The sequence below is a fragment of the Anomaloglossus baeobatrachus genome, chromosome 4 (assembly GCF_048569485.1).
Source record: "Anomaloglossus baeobatrachus isolate aAnoBae1 chromosome 4, aAnoBae1.hap1, whole genome shotgun sequence".
NCBI classification, from domain to species: Eukaryota; Metazoa; Chordata; class Amphibia; order Anura; family Aromobatidae; genus Anomaloglossus; species Anomaloglossus baeobatrachus.
In genome coordinates, this window is record NC_134356.1 from 564,666,791 (window position 1) to 564,692,099 (window position 25,309).

The 25,309-nt window shown below is 45.9% G+C and overlaps 1 protein-coding gene across 1 annotated transcript in view; it reads left to right on the top strand.

Annotated features, from left to right (window-relative positions):
• Positions 1 to 10,304: 10,304 nt before the first annotated feature.
• The window catches only part of RASL12 (RAS like family 12), a 56,859-nt gene continuing 41,854 nt past the window's right edge, over positions 10,305 to 25,309 (top strand). Inside the window, exons 1-2 of the mRNA XM_075346023.1 lie at positions 10,305 to 10,834; positions 12,997 to 13,123. Coding sequence (XP_075202138.1) covers positions 13,000 to 13,123 — 124 coding nt within the window. The 5' untranslated portion in view covers positions 10,305 to 10,834; positions 12,997 to 12,999. The remainder of the gene's footprint in view (positions 10,835 to 12,996; positions 13,124 to 25,309) is intronic.

The following is a 25,309-nucleotide window of genomic DNA, read 5'->3' on the forward strand; positions in this document are numbered from 1 at the left end:
CACATCTTCTGTAGCGGGAGAGTCGGGAGGCCCCCATACACTGCAGATTGTCAGCCCATTTCACCAGTATTGAAGAACTTTTTTCTAATATCTAGTTCTGAAGGGTGTGGAGTGGGAATGTTTTTATCAAATGCAAAGTTTAACGCTCTCTTTCCTCTTGTGGTAGGGAATTCCACAGTCTGACTTCTCTAACTGTAAAGAACCCTTTCCTATTTAGCTGCCGGAATTGCTTTTCTTCCACTTGCAGTGAGTACCCCCTGGTCTTTAGTATTGTCTTTGGAAGGAATAAATCATGTGCCAGTCCTTTGTATTGACCACACTTGTATTTATAGATATAAATGAGATCTCCTGAGATGTCTTTTTTCTAAGCTAAACAAATCCAACTTTTCCAACCTCTCATCATATGGGAGGCATTCCATCCTTGTAATACAGTAATCTAGTTGCCCGCCTTTGAACTGATTATTTTCTGAATAACCTTTTTAAAATGTGCAGCCCTAAACTTAATTATTTATGGTCAAGACTGTCCATTTCTAACCTTTAGTATGGGCATTAGGATTTTCTATGTGTCACGGGCGTGGGGCGCTGTGCTCGCTAACGCTCGGGTCCGGCGCTGCAGCTGCTGCTCGGTGGCTCGAGCGGTGGGCCGGATCCGGGGACTCGAGCTGCGCTCCTCGCCCGTGAGAGAAAAGGGGGTGGTTTGTTTGGGGATTTAGTCCGTGACGCCACCCACGGGTTGTGGTGAAGATTGGCACCACCGCTGCTGGTGACGGGGATCCCAGGAGCGATGGTAGGGAGCAGCTGGGATGTTGTTTTCCCCTTCTGTGGGTAGGGGTTGGTGGTCCCGGGGCCCGGTGGTGTGACGGGGAGGCAGGGTCGGTGAGGTGCAGGGTTGCAGGGACAGCGCGGCGCAGTGCCGGATGGCACGGGTGTACTCACTCAGCAATAGATGCACAAAGTCTCCGGCAAACCAAACGGCTGGATGGACGGGTCCCGCATTCGGCTGCAGTGTCTCTCCCTGGACAGGTGATGGTGGCTGTCTCTCCCTGCACCTTTGTGTACTCAACGGTAGTCCGCTCCCCGGTGTATAGATACCGGAGGAGCCCGTTTTGCCTGCAGGCACTGGCCCTTGGATTTCTAGCCGGTGGCGGTGGTTGTGTATCCTCACGGTGTGAGCGGTTGCCTTCAATCGGGACTTGGTCGTTAGGGACCCCGGGGGTTCCTGTCACATTCGGATTTGACTATTGACAGCAGCTCCAAGCCTGGTCGGGGTCCGATGGCCCTGCCTGTGTGCTTAGCTTCACTCCGTTCCCCGGTCCGGTACCGGTGGGCCACCGCCCAGCCCCGGTCCTTACGGCTCTGCAGAGTTCCACCAACTCCTGCAGACGGCCACCACCGTCTGCCAACCTTGCTCTCAGTGCCTGGGCTCCAACCCAGACACTTGCAGTACGTGACCTCTCACTTTCACCTCCAAACTCTATCTGACTGCTTTTCCCGCCTCCAGGCCTGTGAACTCCTCGGTGGGTGGGGCCAACCGCCTGTCTCCGCCCCATCTGGTGTGGACATCAGACCCTGGAGGGAGGCAACAAGGGTTTTTGTCTGACTAATGTAACTGTCTGGTGGGTGGGGGTGTGTGTGTGTTTTAGCTGTGGCTACCTGGCTAGTCCAGGGCGCCACATATGTATGTTCATGGTTCCAAGCAAGTTGTTACTATTGGAATAATTTACACACTGGCTGATATGATATGACAGCCCTTCCTGTGGTGCATATGCCCAAAGCCCCTCCTGTGATGTATATGCCCGAAGTCCCTACTGTGACGTATATTCCCCCAGCGTCTCATGTGATGTATATACAGCAGTCCCAGCCGACACAAACCTGTAAAAGCAGTTTTGAGAAGCAACAAGATCAATATCGTCTAATATCACAGCCGCACCAAAAACAAAAAGCTCCATCCGCCACAGTGAGTTCATTATTTGATTAAATAAAGTAGGGTAATTTTCATGTTGATAATTTTGTGCGGCTCCCGAATGATGGTACAAATTTCCAAATGACCCCCGACAGGAAAAAGGTTCCCCACTCCTGCTATAATCTAATGTCAAATTATCATAAATAAAGATATTAACTAAACCAGAGTCTTTGCCAAATGGAAGAAATAGCTGCATCCAGGTTCTTACCCTTCATCAGTGCAGAGGAGGGTACTGCTTGGCTGGGTTAGGGGCCTTTGATATACTTCTTGAGTAGGCAATACCGGATTTCACTGAAAATAAGACAAGGTCTTATATTATTTTTTGCCCAGAGAATGAGCTAGGGCTTATTTTCAAGGGATATCTTATTTTTTTCCATGAACAATAATCCACATTTATTCTTGAACAAAAAAAAAAAATCAACATTTTTTCAAGTATAGTCACATTGCAATCTGGAACATCAAGATAACTTTCCAACTCTGTGTGTATCTATCATTTTATCTATCTATCGATCTATCTATCTATCTATCTATCTATCTATCTATCTATCTATCTATCTATCTATCCATTTATCTATCTATCTATCCATCTATCCATCTATCTATCCATTTATCTATCTATCTATCTATCGATCTATCTATCCATCTATCTATCTATCCATCCATTTATTTATCTATCTATCTATCTATCTATCTATCTATCTATCTATCTATCTATCTATCCATCCATCCATCTATCTATCTATCCATCCATCTATTTATCTATCTATCTATCTATCTATCTATCCATCTATTTATCTATCTATCCATCTATCTATCTATCCATTTATCTATCTATCTATCCATTTATCTATCTATCTATCTATCTATCGATCTATCTATCCATCTATCTATCTATCCATCCATTTATTTATCCATCTATCTATCTATCTATCTATCCATTTATCTATCTATCTATCCATTTATCTATCTATCTATCTATCTATCTATCTATCTATCTATCTATCGATCTATCTATCTATCTATCTATCTATCGATCTATCTATCCATCTATCTATCTATCCATCCATTTATTTATCCATCTATCTATCTATCTATCCATCTATTTATCTATCTATCTATCTATCTATCTATCTATCTATCCATCTATCTATCCATTTATCCTTCTATCTATCTATCTATCTATCTATCTATCTATCTATCTATCTATCTATCTATCTATCTATCTATCTATCTATCCATCCACACACACACAATGCACATACATACCTGCCTGTCTACTCTTCAGCCTTAGGCTCTGCAATTAAGAAACTTTTTGGTGGCAATCTAGTCACATGACGTGATGTCACAAAGGTCCTTAAACAGTCCTATCATCAGCATATAAACGCTCAGGCTCCTAGGAGAATGGGGGTCCTGTGAGATTGCCCAGTTTGCTCTCCCTTTCCCCTATTGCCAGTCCTGCATACCAGCCTGTCTCCTGTTCAGTTCTTTTAGACTCCTGCAATTAAGAGACCTTTGATTACACCAGGTCACATGACTGTGAAATCATCAAAGGTCCTTAGACAATCTTATAATCAGATACAACTGCTGGGGTCCCTAAGAGAGTGTGGGCCCTGATAAATTGCTCAGTTTGACTCACCCTAATGCTGGCCCTGACTGTAACTAGTGCTTATTTTTGGAGTAATGCTTATATTTAAAGAATATTCCAAAAATCATGTAGCATCATGCTAGGGCCTACTTTGCTTTCTGGGTAGGTCTTATTTTCAGGGAAACACAGTGTTCTTTTTTGCATAGACCACCAGCTGGAGTGAGGATTCTTCCTGTCATAGCTGATATACCCAAGTTGATGAGGTTTTTTCAATCACACATGTCATGTATAGTAACCTCGCTGACTATTGAGCCTGTTCACTGCACCTCACAGTATCCAAACAAAGGCTTCAGATACGCCCAGAGCATCTCAGCTCGGATATTTTAAGAGCAGCTTATGAGAAACACTTAAATGATATAAACATTTACATATTTTCTCCGCTCTCAAAACTGCTCTGCTTTGTTCCTTCCTGGCCAAAAGTCATTAAGAGCACGGATCTCTGCTCAGCGACCCCATCTGCAGCTACTTGTTCCAATGATTAATGATGACAAATAAGAACATTTCTAAATTTATACCCTGCTAATAATTACTTTACATTCTATCACATTTGCAGACTGACATGCTGATATACACAGACACTCAGACACCGATGCAGAGTTACTGACATGCACTTAGAAACAGATGCAGTCACTAAAACACATGTACAGTTACATGTAAACCTACCGCTATGCAATGTTCCTGGTTTTAATTACAATGCTGGATAGGTGTACATGATACTTACTTTATAAAAACAACCCCTTGCTTCCAAAAACAGTGCAACACCTGGCCATAGATTGTGTGTGGTGTTGCATCATAGCCCCATTTTCCTTAATGGTGCTGAACTGCAATCCCAGACCCAACCCATCGACCGGTGTTGAAAGTTGGTTTAACCAATGGTTTTTGGTATAGCCAATTGTTTGTTCATCTGTTATAATAAATCTATTATCAGGCCTATTAGTAAAACATGGAAGAAGGAAACCAGTTGGGAAAACCAACTCTGTTAATTACATGTCCTGGCTCCAGCACCTGGCCTCGCTCTCTTCCCCTATGACCAGCTCCTTCTGTGCTTGTGCCATACCATGCCATTATAACTTACTCTTGGATAACTAAGATCATCATCCAATACTCATGTGTGTCTGAGTATGTAAAAAGAATTGTTCTCAGCCATCATGTGTTTGTCAGGTATTGGCTTCTTCTTCTACCCGTCTCGGTTCCAGCCAGGTATCTAATTATCTTCTCTGCTATTCCTTACTTCCATGCTACAGCAAAACAAATTTCCAAACTCAGTACAGCTTATCTAGGTATTGTCCACACATATTATTCTGCAATCAAGATTACCACCTTGTTACAATTGTTCTGTGTTTTACACAACTTAAGTCTCTACTATTAAGGAAAAAAAAATCTCTGCAAGCAATTTACCAGTTTGCCGATTCATTTCTGAAATTTACCTTAGTATCACATTTCTGCAAGCAAGTTGCCAGCTTGCCAATACATTTTTGCTTTTTATGTGTTCCACACATCTGCAAGCAAGTTATTAGTTTGGCAATACAGCACTGCTATCCTGCTATTAACCATATCCCTGCTGCAAGTACCTGACTTAATATCAAATGCAGTTATTAACCAAATCTCTGCTACACATTCCTGACTGCATGCATCTCAACTACTAACTTTATTCCTGCTGCACGTTTCAGACTGCATGTACTATTCTACTGTTCCTGTGTGTGACTACCCTCCAGCAGCATCTAGTGCTTTTTTCTTCATTTGTCCATCTGTTGTCTCACATACTCTTTTGTCCTTGTCCTAACTGATCCACGTGCTGTCCTTTTCCACTAGATCATTGCCTCTAGACCGTGATGCCCATCTGAACTGTGGCATAAAGAAATAAAGAATCCACGTCACCAAGTGAGATCATAACAGCCTCCTCATTGAAACTTTTGCGAAAATATGCCTCTTGTTTTGCATATTGTTTATCTTTCTTCCTAATTAAGTTCATGTGACACATCTTATTTAAGTAAACCCTAAAGGACATTACTGTTTATTTCCATTTTATGTGCACTAGAACTAATTAAGATCTGGTATTGAGAGAAACTAAAGCTGTCACTCAAACATTTTATCCACTTAGTGAGTTATGGAGGCTACAGGTTGCTAGAGATCTCTCCTGCTAATACCTGGAGTGGTCAGATAAGGTGATCAGATTTTGAAAAAATGCATCACCCCAATAATTTGCATTATCAATGCTGCTGATGCAGAGAGATTGGTTTCCTCTTTGTCTGGTTGGCTTCTGGAGTGGTGAAAGGATGTATATTTCTTTATTAATCCATAAAACTTGGGGGAATCCTGCCACACATCTTGACAAGGATATCAAATGTTATTATAATTTAGTGACAAAAAGTGAAAAAGCATATATATATATATATATACACAAAAAGTTTTTTCTAAAAATGTAATGTTACAGTTGTACAACACACATGGTGCATTGGATGAATGCGACTTAAAATAATTAATTGATGACAGTTTTACAATAAATATTCAAGTTTGGTACAAATTTTGTTTCATTTAGTGACTACACTCTAATGGGAGATAACTATTTTTTGTGTTGTTATTATGTTGGGCTGTATAAATAATTTTGTCCTGATGGTAGCCGGCAGATGTAGCTAACATTAGCCATGTGATGGATATAATCACATTTAAATGGTATGCATTTGTCTCTCTGGGAGGCTGCCGATTAATTAACTATCCTATACTGCATTGAGAAACACGTGATGCTGTCTCTGCGTTGTTGGATGTTGATCTCACTAAGGTCAACCATCCTTGCTTATATAGTCTTCTACTAGGCATTGCTCCCACTAGCCAGTTTCCTACTCCACACTGATGAGGGGCAAATACCCCAAAACAGCTGTCTTCGGATGGATACCATGTTTGGCATAGGTGGTCTTCTTGACTGGAGACTGCCCTTCCCGTGGTTGTTCCTTCCCGGTGAAAGACCTGGCTAGTTTCCTGCCAGCGTTGAGAAACATGTGATGGTGTCTCCACAGGCTATCTTGTTTTGAATATTTCCCAGGGGGCATTGCTCTAGAATCACTACGTTGAAAAACACGTGATGATGTCTCCGCGGTCAACCATCCTTGCTTATGATGTCCTCTTTGTCTGTGTCCGGGACGTTCTGGGCTCCGCCTCGGGAGGTGAGACATTATGACGCAGGGTACTGTGACGCCCTGGCAAAACCAGGGTGTCACAGAGCCTGCAGACATCCAGCAAAGTGCAGGCCATTCTCCTCCTTGGTAACCTGATCCCACACCAGTGCAGCAGGACAGACACCCCCCCCCCCAGTGTAAGAGCTAAACAGAGCAGGAGGGGAGGGGCTGGAGCAGAGTGAGTTTGGAGTGTGAAGAGAGCAGACCAGGAGAGATAGCTCCTGGCTGCTATAAGGAAGGGAAGTGTGAGGAAGGGGCCCGGGTTGCCAGAGCAGGGTAGTGGCCCGCCGGCATCCAGGGGTGACCCGGATCACTGCAGGGGGAGTGGGCTCCCCGTTCCCGACTGAGGAAGGAGAAAGAAGCGTCTGGCTGTAAAACAAGACCAGGATCCTGCTGTACTGTGTGTGGGACCCCAAACACCCTCCGCACCGAAGGCTGCAGACACCTGCAATTTCTGGTTAATTCCTGACTCTGTGTGAATTTCCTTGAAAAGCGAACTGTGAGTAACAACATCCCCCGGTCCAACCGGGCGCACAGCTCTCAGACGGTCTCCATCTCCTCCCTGCACCACCTCACCGGGGTCCCGGGACACCAACACCCTACCCGTGGAGGGAAATCACCACCTTGCTGCCCACCACCATCCCCGGGATCCATTTAACGGCAGCGGCGGTGCTCCGTTACCTCACCGCACACCACGGGTGGCGTCACGGACAATCTCCCTTACCTAATCCCCTTCTTACTGTGGAGCCTGGGATCATAGACCGGGTCACGCCACCGTGATACCCACAGAAGTGACCCCGTGGCCCGGATCTCTGAGTACCCCTTATCCCCGGGCGACACAGTACTCACTGTGTCTAATCATTCCTTCCTCTCTCTGACACATTACTCTAAATATACTGTGCACAAGTGTCCTCTGTGTCTCCTGCAGTGTGGGTCAGGGAGTGCGCCCGGGGCAGATGGGGGATGACTTTTTCCTCCTTTCATCTGCAATCAGGACCCTCTGCAGGCTCCGTCGCAGGGGGCTGGACATCTTGACGGTGGGCTCGCCGATTTACTTGTGGACCCTTGGATGTGTATATAAACCCTGCACTATGTATTGTGGCCATGCCTCTTGATGAAGCCACGCCTGGTGAAATGCGTGTCGAGGCCTCGCCCCCACCACTAACTTGACAGCTGCATTATTACTTCCATCATGTCTCACGGTAATGAGTTTCTATATGTGCCTATGGGAAGAGTATCCCTAGGGTGTTGTTTAACCAAAACCATTTGTGTCTTACACCTTATGGCTCTCTCCCGGGCTATTTGATAAGTTTAATCTCGGCACCTTGATTCAGCAGCCTTTAATTAATGTCAGGTGGTATGTATTTTTTTCGCTATTCTGTATTTGGCAAGTATTCCACCTTTTTGCCCTCACCGTCTGTCCTTTGTTCCCCCTTTTATCAATAAAGAACTTTGTATTTCACCATCAGTGTTTTGATTCCCCTTTTTCAGTGCCCTTTACAATTCCAATTTATTGGGCTAGTCACTGAAATCTTTGTTTTTTTGTTGTTAGTGGATAGGTGAGAGGGTTTTAAGATTTTTAGTGTAATAGACATGTCCTGGTTGCTGATGGAAGCAGGATGGGATGAGTGTGAGAGAGCAAAGGGTTGGATAGCGAGACAGGCCAGGAAGAGAGTAGTTCTGCTGAGTAGTTGCTGAAGCAAGGACGAGCTCTGTACCAGAGTCCGTCACGGAACCAGGAGGTATAATCCAACGGTCTGGAGCCTATGTTCACCTCATGACGGGCTTAGGAGAATTCAGGGACTAGTCAGGCATCGGGGCAAGTTTGCCACTGGCGGGCCTACATACAAATGAAGAGACTAGAAAGCCTGCCGAGTTAGTGAAGCGGACCAGGGAAACCACGGTAACAAGAAACAGGGGAAAACAGAAGTTTAGACTAGACTACTGTAAGGCTGAGGCTGGACTCACACGAGCGTATGGCATCTGATGCGAGAGCATCGAATGCGATATGCTAATGTCCCCCGGCTCAGGCTCTGCTGCGAGCGTGAGCCGGGTGTCATGCGACTGTAACCCGATCTTGCGATCGGGTCACAGCTGTGAAGCTGAGTGCAGGCGCTGCGGAGGAGAGGGAGGGGTTAATCCTCCCATCTCCTCCACTGTCAGCCTGTGCGTAGATCGCACTGCACTGGGATAACATCCGAGTGCAGTCCGATGTATCTCTCGCATCCATTCACTTGAATGGGTGCGAGAGATACGGCGGTAGCAGCAAAACGCAGCATGCTGCCGCTTTTCTCGCATCCAGAATCTGGATGCGAGAAAAGCTGACCAACAGCTCAACCTCATTGCCTAACATTGGTCAGAGTGCAATGCGAGAATTTCTCGCATTGCACTCGTCCGATTTTCACGCTCGTGTGAGCGTACCCTAATACCCAGGATGAGGGCTAGTGTAAGGAAAAGTACTCTAAAGAAAGGCGGCATCAGAACAAGAATGTACGGCCAGGTTTGTTAAGAAGATTGAAAGATAAATAAAAGGGTTGTTGTTATGTTGCAAAAATCTCTATGTGATGTGTTGCCTGGCTACGTCTATAACGATGACCGGCTGTGACATGGCGCATGCACCCCTGAAAACCCAAGTAAGTTTCGCACCCCCTGGCCGGGGCGGAACACAAACACTTGTTCAGTCTGGTGAGGTAGAGGGGTGTCCTGCCGGCCATCCCTTGACTCCCCTCCACACCTGGACCTTTTATTGACTTTGCTACAAAAATCACAAATGCCTCAATGAGGCCTAAAGGTATAAAGTGCTTGTTGAGTACTTTTTATACTGTCTTTTTTTAACATTTGTGTTAACAATTTATGCTAACTTTGTGAGAATGAGAAGAATTACTAATAGAATGTCTTATATAAAAGAATTTTAAATATAATTTGCTGCATTCTTCTGTCCAGATAGATCATTTTTATGTAGCAGTTCGGTCATTTGTCAAAGGGTTTTTTATTTTATGACTTGCCATTGGCATGAACGGTCACAGCAATAAAGAAAAGTACATCTTTAGAAGAGATTTAAAATTTGAGCTAAAAATAATGCCTGAGTTTTTGGCTGGTTTGTTTTGGTTTGCTTTATTACTTGTAGAATTTGAGTTCTTTCTTGCCTTGTATTTTTTCTAGTATCTTAGATAATATACACGCGTCGTAAACTGTGCATCACTGAAAAATGTAATACAATTTAAAAAAAATGAAATCCAAGTCTTTTTAGGACACGTAAAATAACCTGATCTTCACCTTACATGCCAGACACGGCTGGGAAAGTGAACCCGTGTAAACCTAGCCCATCTCAGGAACAATCAGGGCATTGCAGTATTAGGTTTAGGGACAATTCTCTGGGACTGGAGATGATCTGTGACACAGTAGATGATTCTCATTCTTCTCCTCTGGGGCACTGAAAAAATACTTCCCATACAAGGAGTTTGGCACCGGCCCAGCCTGTCCAGAACAGTAGAACAGCACTGCCCCGTTTGTAGAATGATGGAACAGGAGACTGTAGACAGTGAGAGGAATACCGGGCACTGAGACATCAGGCAGAAGAACGCAGGACAATGAAGCATCTCCGCTATCCACAGGATGAAAATCAAAGGGTTTCTATATATTATTTACAAGAGAAAACCCTATAGTGGACTTTTAAGATCCGTGGTGACCACAGTGACTGGAAATCCGTGGAAGCTGGAAACGTAAATTCACACACACCTCACGAGATCAGCTGAGAGGGGGATACGGGGAGGGAGCGCTGTATATCCAGCTGTTGGGAAGAAGCAACTGTAGTTCTGGTAGCAGAAGTCAACAGGAACTTTGTGCTGAGCCCAGAATTACACAAGATTAAGGAGCGACTGACGGCTGCACCTTTCATCTCCTCTATAGGGACAAGGGCTGATGCTCCCGACACAGAATGTCCTTCTCCAACATCTGTCCTAATGGATTTATAAACCTGTCATTGTGGATCGGAAGATCTCAGGGTCTTTAAGCATTTAGACCCACAAAATCTATCCTTCTCACTAATGCCAGGTGAGAAAATGTTGTGCTTGAGCTATTTGTACCACTGATGTAACTCATTGTGCTGTCATGATGCCTTTCTAAAGCATTGACGGGCTCAGCTATTAAAGGGATCTATACTATTATTTCTTAGTATCATGATGTTATTTAATGCTTTGCATATGTAATGCTTTTTCCAAATGTATAGTTTAATATACTTTTTTTTTTAAGAGGATGCCTTGTATGATCAATGTGATTACTCGGTGAAATCTTCAGGCCACCATAAGAAATATTAAATACGGTACTTCCATAGGCTGAAAAAAGACCTAGGTCCATAAAGTTCAACCTTTCTCCACCAATTCTACATTTCCTCACTAAATCACTTATAACCAATAATATTGCGTGTACTGAGGAAATCATCCAGCTCTTTTTTAGAAGCTATTAGTGTCTGCCATTACTACCTCTTGTGGTAGGGCATTCCACAGTCTGACTGCTCTAACTGAAAATAACCCTTTTCTATTAAGCTGCCAGCCATAATAAGTCCCCTCTGGTCCTTAGGATTGTCTTTAGAATCAATAAGTCATGCACCAGTCCTTTATATTGACCACACATGTATTTATACATATAATTGAGATCTCCTCTGAGATATTTTTTTTCTAAGCTAAACAAGCCCAACTTTTCCAACCTCTCATCCCATCCCTTGTAATATACAAGCCCAACTTTTCCAACCTCTCATCCCATCGCTTGTAATAAACAAGCACAACTTTTCCAACCTATCATCCCATCCCTTGTAATATACAAGCCCAACTTTTCCAACCTCTCATCCCATCCCTTGTAATAAACAAGCACAACTTTTCCAACCTCTCATCCCATCCCTTGTAATATACAAGCCCAACTTTTCCAACCTCTCATCCCATCCCTTGTAATATACAAGCCCAACTTTTCCAACCTCTCATCCCATCCCTTGTAATATACAAGCCCAACTTTTCCAACCTCTCATCCCATCCCTTGTAATATACAAGCCCAACTTTTCCAACCTCTCATCCCATCCCTTGTAATAAACAAGTCCAACTTTTCCAACCTCTCATCCCATCCCTTGTAATATACAAGCCCAACTTTTCCAACCTCTCATCCCATCCCTTGTAATAAACAAGCCCAACTTTTCCAACCTCTCATCCCATCCCTTGTAATATACAAGCCCAACTTTTCTAACCTCTCATCCCATCCCTTGTAATATACAAGCCCAACTTTTCCAACCTCTCATCCCATCCCTTGTAATATACAAGCCCAACTTTTCCAACCTCTCATCCCATCCCTTGTAATATACAAGCCCAACATTTCCAACCTCTCATCCCATCCCTTGTAATATACAAGCCCAACTTTTCCAACCTCTCATCCCATCCCTTGTAATATACAAGCCCAACTTTTCCAACCTCTCATCCCATCTCTTGTAATAAACAAGCCCAACTTTTCCAACCTGTCATCCCATCCCTTGTAATAATCTAGTTGCCCACCTTTGAACTAAATATTCTTTTTAAAATGGGTGAGATAACAGAGTTAAACATAAAATTCAATCATTTGTGCCCATGGACATATCTGTGTATGTAATGTGGCTGCAGGCATGGACTATGCACAATGTACTCCAGACAATGTTTACACTGCGTGTATGTACCAGTTTAATGGGGTTTGTAACGGGTCATCATAAATCCTAGAGGAAAAGCTAAACGCTGGAGGAACACTATGCACGTAACCACTATGCCAGTCGTAAAGCAGTATATAATAAGCTATAAAGTTTAGTTATGTTATACAATTTCCATATCCTGGCATGTTTTGTACATTTTGGATAACTATGTACCCAAGGAGAGGAGAGCCTCTGTGTCAATAGCTCATCGTAATGAACAAATCCGCCTGCTTTGGGTGTGGAATTGGGCCCCCTTACCTCTTGGGCCCCATGATATGTGTACCCTACATCTACTGTGATAGACGACATGTATGTTAATCATTCTAAATTCTCCTCCTCACCTCTGGAACCCTTGGCTTGACATAACAATGGGTTTTAGGACTACCAAAGCCCGATAGGGTCATTTTCTGTCACCTTAGCTAAATAGACAATGACCAGAGCATTTGTGGACTATCCCGTACCCGATAGTAAAATTGCATGCTATCTTTATAATGCATCACCTTTATACCAACAGACAATGTCTCTGATGTTTGGTAAACCCAGAGCCGTCAATGCTGCCCATTTCTCTGCTGCCAATGACCGCAGCCTGCACTCAGAATGTAACCTTGTGCTGCTCGGGCGCCGAGGAGCTGGCAAGTCAGGTAAGATGGCTACCAATATGCTCAAGGGTCTTACTGTTTTTATTTTTAGAAACCAGGGGCACAACTCATCAGCTGTAAGTAATGCTATTACAAATCTGCCAATTATGTGGTTTATGTGGGTGAATGGCAGCAGTTAAAAGCAGAACTTAAAGTTTTTCCCTCTGTAGTCATCTTTATTAACGGCGTTATCTACTACTGGACAAACCCAAGTTAATCAATACAGGACCCTAACAAAATAAAAATAATCTTTACTCACCAACACCTCCCACATGTCAGTTGCTGTTTGGCTGCAGCTCATCAATATTTCATCAGGGCCGACCTCAGCTCTGGACCAAATAGTAAAGGTTGTGTAGCAGGTGGTCGATTCGCTCCCAGTCCTACTAAGCAGTGTTTCCCTTACTGTACAGTGTTGTCATATAAATGTACTTAATGTTAATGCAGAGCCGGAGCAGTGCACCAGTCGTCACCGTCTAAAGGCCGATAAGTTATAGTTTTTTTTATTAAATATTGAGTTTATTGCTAGTGTAACGTAGGAACGAAGAGTGCAGGGGGGGGTGTAAGTGGTAGATAGATAGTTGTTAGTACAGCAGTAGACAGGAGCTGGCAGGCCTAGATTTTATACAGTTGTTAACCTAGGAGACTTAGAGACAGAGGGAGCAGCAGAGGATTGATTATGCAGACAGGCCAGAAAGTCGGTGCAGTTCTGCAGAATGGTTCCAGGAGTACGGATGGGGCCTTATAGCTTGAGCCTGTCCAGGAACCAGGAGGAAACCTCCATTGTCTTCAGAGCCTAAAGGGGGCTTTACACGCAGTGACATCGCTAGCGATGTCGCTGGTGAAAGCACCCGCCCCCATCAGTTGTGCGTCACGGGCAAATCGCTGCCCGTGGTGCACAATATCGTTAGAAGCAGTCACACGGACTTACCTGCCTAGCGACGTCGCTGTGTCCAGCGAACCGCCTAGTTTCTAAGGGGGCGGTCCAAGTGGCGTCACAGCGGCGTCACTAAGCGGCCGCTCAATAGAAGCGGAGGGGCGGAGATGAGCGGCCGTAACATCCCGCCCACCTCCTTCATTCCTCATTGCTGGCGGCCGCAGGTAAGCTGTAGTTCGTCGCTCCTGAGGTGTCACACATAGCGACGTGTGCTGCCTCGGGAATGACGAACAACCTGCGTCATCAGCAAGCAACAATTTTTTGAAAAGCAACCACGTGTCAATGATGGACGATTTTAGTATTTTCCATCGTTAACGGCCGTTCGTTGGTGTCACACGCAATGACGTCACTAACGATGCCGGATGTATGTGACGGAATCCGTGACCCCGGCGATATATCATTAGATACGTCGTTGCGTGTAACGGGGCCTTAAGGCTCGCCTCGAGGATTGGGTTAGAGGGTGTCCCAGGATTGATAGGACATCGGTGTAGAGCACCGCTGGTGGATCGTTGCACTGGTTAGGAGCTAGAAAGCCATCTGGGGTTGTTATTGGGACACGGTTAGCGCAAAGATAATTAACGGGGGAAGAATTACAGAGTAGTCTTGGCTGCTGGAGGGCTAATACTGCGAGCAAGGGCTAGAAGCAAGAATACCCCCAGTAAACAGCAGCAGCTGAACGTTAAGGAAAGATCTGTGTTGATGAACTTGTACCAAGAATAAAGCCATTCCTGTTGATTGTTTTATCCTGCTATGCCCCTGCTATGTCTTCTACGGGGACCAGCAGCGGGGTAATGGAGGTGACTTTGAAGGCTGCAGTATGTGCTACACACCTCGGCCGGGGCAGACCACAGACACATAGTGTGCCGCCCCACGCCAGCAGCCGGTGCTGCTCAGATCCGGATCTACGGTATGGCTCGAGGGGTTCTCCGGACACTCCGAATAAAAGGGGACGTATTTGTACAGGGTTGATTGTGAAATGTCTGTGACACCATCCACGGTGGGTGGTGAGATGTAGCAACATCGCTGCTGTTGCGGGGCTCCCGGGGACGTTGGGCTGGCAGCTAGATGTTAACCCCCTCCATGGGTAGGGATGGATGTCCCGGGGCCCAATGTCTCTATGTGGAGGATGGTGACTTCACGGGCCAGAACACCCGGTCAGGCCGGGGATGTTACTCATGGTCGAAAAAATCACACAACTCCTGTGGTAAACCAAGGTGATGGTGGCCGGCTGCCGCAGACGGGTGTATGTGGTCCCACACTCGGGCTGGTAGTCAAAGTCTCTCTCCTCTGCACTCAGTGTGTTTTGTGCTGGACTTCCCGGTGTGTAACGCAGGAGTCCGCTCCCGGTCCTTTGGTTGGGAGCCATGCTCGTCTGGCGCTGACCCGTGGGATCTACAGGCCCTGGCGGTGGCCCTATCCCTCTCGGTGGGTGGTTGTCTACTTTTCGGGACTTAGGTTAGGACAGGACCTAAAATCCTGCCCAAAATTGGTTAATTAGCTAGGCCGTCGTGCCGGTCCTGGCTTCAGGGTCCAAGTACCCCCTCTGTGCACACGGCTTCCGGGTCGGTTCTCCGGTGTTGGTACCGGCGGGCTACAACCCTGCCCCGGTCCACCTCGGATCTCCGGCAGCCGTCTTCCCGTCTCCTGCAGACTCTGGCTACCGTCTGCCACCTAGCCAGCACGTCAGGGCTCCGACCCTGACGCCTGTAAGTTTTAGCTTCACCCCTCCAAACTTGAACTCAAACAACTACTGACTGTTTTCCCGCCCCGGGTTCTCTAGACCCCTAGGTGGGCGTTCCCTATCCACCTGGTTCTGCCCACTGGTGTGTCTGTCCTATCCTAAGGGGGGGTGACTAGGGTTTCAGGTCAGCTGTTTCAACCCTGTGTGGGATAGGTGTTATGCAGGGGCCTATGTGTACATCTACCTGGTTTTCCAGGGCGTTAAAATAGCTTTAATGTAGCTAGGGTGCGAAGTACCCCCAACCTGGATGTCGTCCCCCTCTTCACCTGCAGTCAAACATTGACCGCAAATTGGCTGCAGCCTGCCTTTGACACAACAACTTAATTGCATTTTTGGGCTATGGACACAGTAAATATTTGCAGCAGATTTTATATCAGCAAAAATCAGTGTTGGCAGGAAAAATGCGTGTAAAATACGGCCTTTTTTACATATTTTTTTTTCATCATTGATTTGAATGGTTGAAAAATGCTGCAAAAATGATGAAGGAACTGACATGATACAGATTTGAAAAATCACTTTGATGCTTCAAACACACAGGAAAAAAAGGGTAAAAAAAAATGCAACATGTGAACAAGGCATTAAAGGAAATCTGTCAGCAAGTTTTTGCTATGTAAGCTGAAGCCAGCATGCTGCAAGGGTTAACACAGAGAATTCAAGGATGCCTGTCTTGTCAAGGTACAATCTGTTGTTTATTTGATATGTTTATTTAAGCAGCAGAACTTTTCATTGCTCAGACTACAATTGACACTTCACTGTCAATGTACAATCTCTATAGAGAATCTGGTGTGGGCGGGGACAGCTCTCTGAGCTCTGCTACATGTCTAAAGCTAAAAATTCTAATTTTATCTGAACAGCTGCACCCAGCAATCTAAGTGATACATCATTGGATTCAGGTTCTCTTTGCCCACATCATGCTGCTCTCAGATGAGGTAGCAAAAACCTGATGACAGAACCCTTTTAGGTTCCCCAATGGATCTCTGTGCCATGTTCAGGTTGAGCCAAACATGTAGTGAATTGTGGGTATGGAAGAGTTAAGACATTGCCCTTTGCAATAACAAAGCACCCCCACCTGCCATTTATAAGAAACGCAGAAACATTTTTACAGAAATGGTTTCAGTAACTCATGTTAAATTAAAATACCTCAGACAAAATTAGTGCCAAATATAATGTACAAAATATGTCTGGTACAAAAACTGAGCCCTGTCCAGTGCCAAACATAATACACTGAGCAGTGCGATGCCAAGAAAAATGGACTGATCTGCATGTCAGCTAGAGAACACTGGCATCGCCGGGTCCAACAATAATAGACTTTGCTTATCTGTTGCCAGTAATACAATACTAATTGATATGGTGACAGCTACAGAAATGTGGAGCGGGCGAATGCTAGGAAGTTGCATGGTAACACACTGAGTCTCTACGGTGCTTTACTGGGAAGTTTAAAGGGCGTGTCCACTATTTTAGTACTGATGACTAAAGCGGGCTTTACACGCTGCGACATCGCTAATGCGGAGTCGTTGGGGTCACGGATTTTGTGATGCACATCCGGCCGCATTAGCGATGCCGTTGCGTGTGACACCGATAAGCGATTTTGCATCGTTGCAAAACAGTGCAAAATCGCTAATCGGCGACACGGGGGTCCATTCTCAATTATCGTTACTTCAGCAGTAACGAGGTTGTTCGTCGTTCCTGCGGCAGCACACATCGCTGCGTGTGACGCCACAGGAGCGAGGAAGCTCTCCTTACCTACCTCCCGGCCGCTATGCGGAAGGAAGGAGGTGGGCGGGCTGTTACGTTCCGCTCATCTCCGCCCCTCCGCTGCGATTGGGCGGCGGTTCAGTGACGTTTCAGTGACGTCGCTGTGACGCCGCACGGACCGCCCCCTTAGAAAGGAGGCGGTTCGCCGGTCACAGCGACGTCGCCGGACAGGTAAGTATGTGTGACGGCTCTGGGCGATGTTGTGCGGCACGGGCAGCGATATGCCCGTGTCGCGCAACAGATGGGGGCGGATACCCACACTAGCGATATCGGGACCGATATCGCAGTGTGTAAAGTAGCCTTTAGTCTTTGGTTATTAATAGCAGATTGATGGGGGTCCGACAGTGCCAAGTGTCAGACCTCCATTGATCTGATATTGATAGCGCAACAATATGAAAGACATGGATGACCCCTTTAAGTACCACTATACATGCAATGTAATGAATCAGAAGCAAATAGTCAATGGGCTTGTTGTTGAGCTTGCTTGTATATGAGGGCCCAGGCCGCTGTGTAGAATGTAAAAATCACTTTATAATACTCACCTAAGGTGCAGTGCGGTGCAGACTGATGTCCCCGTTCTCCAGTTACCGTCGCCTCCTCTTTCGGCCATCTTTGTCCTCCTTTTTCAAAAGCCTGGGTGCATGACATGTCCTACGTCATGCACACTCGCCCGCATTGAGGTCCCACGCATGTGCACTACAATACTTTGATCTGCCCTGCTCAGAGCAGATCAAAGTGCCCCTATGCAGGACTTCAATGCTGGCTTGTGTGGATGACGTAGGGCGCGTCATGCACCCAGGCTTCAGAAGAAGGACAAAAATGACTGAAAGATGAGGCGTCAGTACCTGAGAACAGAGACACTCATCCAACGAGTCTGCACTGCTCCGCCCCTTAGGTGAGTATTATAAAGTGATTTTTATATTCTACATAGCAGCCTGGGCTCTTATATACAGCATGTTAGAATTCAGTATATAAGAGCCCGCTGGTGGTGGCCACAGCTTATAGTCACCAAATCTGGTTACAGGTTCCCTTTAAATTGGCCAATTCGGCCTTTATTACAATAAACATAATAATAAAAAACTTTTGGCGGAAGGAGGTGGAAGGAGCTTTAAAGACCTGTAGTTACCCGAATATTGTAATCTTCTGGCATCAGCTGAGGGGCTCCTCCGTCGCCAGAAAAACCTTCGCCATGCCACTGCCTCACCAAGGACACCACCCTAAAGAGTCAGAAAACTCTACCAGGCCATTACCAAATTCCAAACACAATTAGAGGGTGCCATCTTCTTGGTGTACAACTCCCCACCACAATTTTCCACCAACTCCAAGAACCCCTTCACACCTTCAAGCTGAAATGACACCAAAAACAATCCTATCTGGGCCTCATTGCCAAAAGAAAGAAAAAAGAACAGGGTGAGTGGAAACTTTTGCTATGATTCCCCCAAACTGAATGAGGGTCAACTTTCCTTTATATCTTGCAACCACCCCCATATTAGTGCCCATTAGACTTTGACCCTACTAATTACTCACCCACATACGTGCAAGGTAATTAACCCCCTTTTTGCCCTAGAAAGCTGAGTCATGGGTTACGATGTCCATAGCTCTGCTGGGGCTGCATTTTTTCCTTTATTCAAACAACTTTAAAACCCATTTGAAATAAATTCCAGACATCAAAGCATAATTACCTTCTCGTTCTGAATGTCATCACGTCTGAGTTGATATCGAACTTTTCCAATGAATAGCTATAACTAAAATGTATTTTTTACTGTAGATCTATGATGCACGTTGCTGCTTCTATAATATAGCATAACAAAAAATCCTAATTGAGTATATCATGTGCAGGAAAATGTCGCCCTCCAATGGTCTAAGAATATATTCAAAGTGATCAGTAAATCCATCATAATTAACCCTCTGGCAGAACGACAAACTTCGTACAGTGAGGAAAATAAGTAATTGATTCACTGCCAAATGTGCAAGTTTTCCCACCTACAAAGAGTGGAGTGGGCTGTGATTTTTATCGCAGGTACACTGTTGTTGTGACAGACAAAATAAAACAAAAAAAAAATCCCATTGTATGATGTTTAAATAAATTATTTGCATTTTATTGCATGAAGTATCTGTTACAAATAGTAAAAAGTATTTCATGCAATAGAAAAACAGAACTTAATATTTGGTACAGAAACCTTTATTTGCAATTACAGAGGTCAGACATTTCCTGTAGTTCTTTACCAGGTTTGCACATGTGACGCCCTGGGCAAGCCAGGGGTCACAGGTCACAACACCACCACACCCCACACTCCAGGTAGGCACATCACAGCTAACCACAAATCCTTGTTGCCTTCCTCCAGAGGTTGATGATGCACACCAGGGGGTGGGCCAGGCGGTTGGCTCCGCCCACCAAGGAGGTCACAGCTCTGGAGGCGGGAGAAACCAGGCAGTTGAGCCCAGGCAGGGCAAGAGTGAAGTTGAGCTAAGTAGAGGAGTTAAGAAAGTGAGAGCGGAAGTAGAAAAGTGGAAAAGGAGGAGAGCAAGTGAAGTGACAGAAGAGAAAGAAAGCCTGAAGGGTCCAGCTTTGTGTAGGGCCAGATCAGCAAGGTCAGCGACGGCGGTGACTGTCTGGAGTGGGACCGTTTGGAAGTTCCTGGAAGGACCCCGTTAGCTGTGTGCCCGGTGGTCTGGAGCAGTGTTCCGAAGGACAGTCAGCACCAGGGCAGGGGCCTCTCGGACCCCGGCAAGGCTAGGAGTCGCCAAATTTGCCGAATCCGTCAGTGACGGGGACGCAGATCCCCCAACAACCAAGTCCCGATTGAAGGCAACAGCCCAACCCGAAGCAGAGAGACACCGCCACCGCCACGGCACCAGTTTCTCAGGGCCAACGCCTGCGGGCAAAGTGTAGAGCTCCTCCGGCCCAGATTGTAGTCGGGGATCGGGTAACCGGAGGGAATCCACCGCTACCACAAGTCAACCATAGGTGCAAGGAAGAGGGACATCACCGTCACCTACCGGGAGTGCAGGTGCAGCCGTCTATGGGACCGTCCTACCAGCCGTTTGGTTTACCGTACAAACTGTGTCCATGTCTCAGGCTGAGTGAGTACCACAGTGCCGCAAGGCACAGCGCTGCCCCCGCGTCCCTGCGCCCATCAGGCCCCGCACCTACTTCTCCATCACAGGGCCCCGGGATCACCAACCCCTACCCACGGAGGGGCAACACAACACCTGGCTGCTCCGCATCACCATCCCCGGGAGCCCCGTACAGAGCAGCGGTGGTGAAATCACCACAACCGTGGGTGGCGTCACGAACTATAACAATCCCCACACCCAATCACAAACCCCTTTTCACTCACGGGCGAGGAGTGTCGCTCGAGAAACCCCGGGATCCGGCCTACCGCTCGAGCCACCACTGAGCAGCTGCCGGACCCGAGCAGAAGGGGTGAGCGTAGTGTGCCGACACCCTCCTCCCTGCCCGCGACACACACACTGCAGCAGGGATTTTCGCCCACTTCTCCATACAGATCTTCTCCAGATTTTTCAGGTTTCCGGGCTGTCGCTGGGCAATATTCAGTTTCATCTCCCTCCAAAGATTTTCTATTGGGTTCAGGTCTGGAGGCTGGTTAGGCCACTCCAGGACATTGAAATGCTTCTTACGGAGCTACTCCTTATTTTCCCTAGCTGTGTGTTTTGGGTCATTGTCATGCTGGAAGAGCCTGCCACAACCAATCTTCAATGCACTTACTAAGGGAAGGAGGTTGTTGTACAAACTCTTGCGATACATGAACCCATCCATCCTCCCTTTAGTACAGTGCAATCATCCTGTCCTCTTTGCAGAAAAGCACTTCCAAATTATAATGTTTCCACCCCCATGCTTCACGGTTAGGACAGTGTTCTTGGGGTTGTACGCATCCTTCTTCTACCAAACATGGTGTGTCGAATTGATACCAAAATGTTCTATTTTGGTCTCATCTGACCACATTACCTTTGGATTATCCAGATGGTCATTGGCGAACTTCAAACAGGCCTGGACATGTACTTGCGTGAGCAGGGGAACCTTGTATGCGCTGCAGGATTTTAATCCATGAAAGCATAAACTAATCTTTGAGACTGTGGTCCCAGCTCTCTTCGGGTCATTGACCAGGTCTTCCTGTGTAGTTCTGGGCTGATTCCTTACCCCACAAGGTGATATCATGGATAGAACCCAGACCCAGTCATCTTGTTTTTCTTCCATTTTCTAATAATTGACCAACAGTTGTTGCCTTCTCACCAAGCTGCTTGCCTATTGTCCTGTTGCCCATCCAAGCCTTGTGCAGGTCTACAATTTTGTCAATGGTGTCCTTAGACAGCTCTTTGGTATTGGCCATAGTGGAGAGGTTGGAGTGTCTTTGCTTAAGTGTGTGGACAGGTGTCTTTTGTACAGGTAACAAGTTCAAACTGGTGCAATTATTACAGGTAATGAGTGCAAAGTAGGAGGGCTTCTTAAAAATAAAATAACAGGTCTGAGAGCCAGAATTCTTGCTGGTTGGTACTGTAGGTGATCAAACACTTATTTCTTGCAATAAAATGCAAATTCATTATTTCAAAATCATACAATGTGATTTTCTGGATTTTTTTTATTCTGTCTGTCACAGTTGAAGTGTACCTATGATAACACTCACAGACCTATCTATTCTTTGTAGGTGGGAAAACTTGCAAAATTGGCAGCGTATCAAATACTTATTTTCCCCACCTAGTAGAGACAGCTACCCTCTAAATCAATGGCACATGACCAGGGTTAAATGCCTGAAACTCATCTAAAGAGAGCCTGTATCAGCGTGTTTGCCAGTTACATCCCAGGTCATGTTGCCAAACTCATTAAAAGATTGGACGTTGACCTTTTACCATGAGCAAAGTTCACTTTAATCAATAGATCTTGGAATTATAATAATTTCCACAATTGGATGTGATTAAAATAATGTAAGTAATGCAAAGCATTACTTATAAGAGAGATCAAACCATACAGCTGCACACTGCACCAATGCAGTCTATCAGTCTAAATCTATTTTTAATTATTACTGGATAATCTGCACCTTTCAAATTGTAGGCTTTCATTCCAGGAAAGGTATGTTTAATAAAAATTAGGTTGGGGTCCAATCCAAGGAAGGTGTGCCCGGTGGTGGCTGATAGGCAAACATACCTTGCCCAGTTTGTGCAGTAAATACCTCAATTTTACAAGTACAGTTGATTTGGCATGAATGTCATCTAACATAATGTTCAATGTTTGCATATACAGTGCGCAACATAAATGAGTACACCACCTTGGAAAATATTTTAATCAATATCACTGAATACAAGAATAATATCCAAAATTTTGAAAGGACTAAGTTTTATAGAACATTTTTTAACCCATACCGTAAAAGCTAATATAACTTTAATTACAAAATATACAGTTTTATTCAAATTAGATGATGCAAAAATGAATTCACCCCACATCAAAAGCAGCTATTTTGTCTGACCGTCACAATTTTTAAAGGGAATCTGTTTTTTTTCTGTCATCTAAGACAGCATGCTGTAAAAGTTATGTGCCACCCCCACGTCAGTAGCCAGGCTGCTCGGATCCGGATCTGCAGTGGCTCGAGGGGTCTCTGGACCCGGGGCTCGTGCAGACACTCAAATAAAAAAGGGATGTAATATGTACAGGGGATTGTTGTAGATAGTTCGTGACGCCACCCACGGTGTGTGGTAAAGTGGAGTACCACCGCTGCTGTTGGGGAGCACCCAGGGGCGATGGAATGGCAGCTGGCTGTTAACCCCTCCGTAGGTAGGGGTGGATGCCCAGGGGCTCAGTATCCAGAACACGGGAGGTGATGGCTGTTGGTGGTGATTAACCGGGCCGGACCGGAGGGTGTTGGTGTACTCACTATTGAATTAATGCAAACGAGTCTGCTGGTAAACCAAGGTGTCAGTGGCCGGCTGCTGCTTCAGGGTGTGTACAGTTCCCACACCCGGCTGGTGTACCAATGTCCCTTCCTCCAGTACTCTGTATTTTCCTTCTATTTTAGACGACCTCGTATGGAACGGGGAAGTCCACTCCCAGTTTGGTTTTGGTTGGGAGATGTGCCCGCAAAAACTGACCCTTGGGATCTCAGTGGGTTGTTGCGGATACCCTATCCCCCACGGTGGGCTGCCGTTTCGCTCTATCTGGGCTAACACTCTGGAACAACGTCTGGAACCTTGCTCCCAGCCTGGTTAATTAGAGAAGGGGCTTGCAACCTTGTTCTAACTAGGGTCCAGGTACCCCACCTGTGCACGGTTTCCGGACCGGATCTCCGCTGTCGGTACCGGCGGGCCCCAACCCTGCCCCGGTCCACTTTGGATTTCCTGCGACCGGACTCCCGTCACCTTTGGACATGGTCCACTGCTTGCCACCTAGCCAGTAGACCAGGGCCACTATCCTGGCTACCCTTCACTAGGCTCAGACTTGACTTCAACTCCTCTTCCACCTCCAACTTCAACTTCCACTCTCTCTAGAACTCTGACTTGAACTTCATTGACTGGTTCCCTCCCCCGGATCCTCAAGGACCCTAGGTGGGCGCTCCCAAACCGTCTGGTCCCGCCCACTGGTGTGTCCTTCCTACCCTGAGGGGGTGGCGGCTAGGGTTTTGTGGCTGATGGAACCTGGTGTAGGATGGTGTTGTGTGGGGTGTATGTTTTTCTGTGACTACCTGGCGGCGCCAGGGCGTCACACTCTCCCTTGGTTTAATACAGCCCGTCCGCGGGCTGTCCGGCCACTGACGTTTATTTTTCTGGAAATGAACGGGAAAAGGTAAAAAACATGTTAAGAACATTTCTTCCCTTTATGGGAGGCATCACAGGGGGGCGTCACAGTTACAATATATAATTCAGGGATGTCTCACTTGTCAAGGTCTGAGCTATCTACCTGTATTAATTTTTTTAGAAACAGGACATTATCATTGTACAAAGTCTATAGACAGAGAGGTGCTAGATAACCTAGTGTAGACAAGTCTCCCCAGAGCAGGACACACCCATGAAAGTACGCCTCCTTCTGCAAGGGGCTTGAGGACCCTCAGGACTGAGTTTGTCTGGTTGAGATGCATGGAATGAACACACCAACCTACTGGCGTTCACTTCTGATGCTGGTACTCATGTTATTTTCTCCAGGCCATAACCCCTGCAGTATACCAAATATTTGAGAGAACTGCGAACAAAGCAAGAATCGACTATTCTTGCCCTCTGAAACTCAAAATTGCCATCAACAATAATTGGCGGTAATGTTGTTGGTTTCAGAGACGCAAAAAATTTCTTGAGTAAGGACCCGTGAAAAATGTTATGTATCTTAAGTGCTGGGGGTAGCTCAAGCCGAAAGGCCACAGGGTTAATGACATTGATCACTTTATATGGACCGATAATAATAATAATAATTTATTCATTTATATAGCGCTATTAATTCCATAGCGCTTTACATACATTGGGAACACTGTCCCCATTGGGGCTCACAATCTAAATTCCCTACCTGTATGTCTTTGGAGTGTGGGAGAAAACCGGAGAACCCAGAGGAAACCCATGCAAACACGGGGAGAACATACAAACTCCTTGCAGATGGTGTCCTTGGTGGGAGTTGAACCCAGGACCTCAGCGCTGCAAGACAGCGGTGCTAACCACTGAGCCACCGTGCCGCCCCGATGAACCTAGGACCCTGTTTCCAAGACGGAACTTTCAACTTGATATTCCTAGTGGACAACCATATGTAATCATTCACACACAGGTCCGG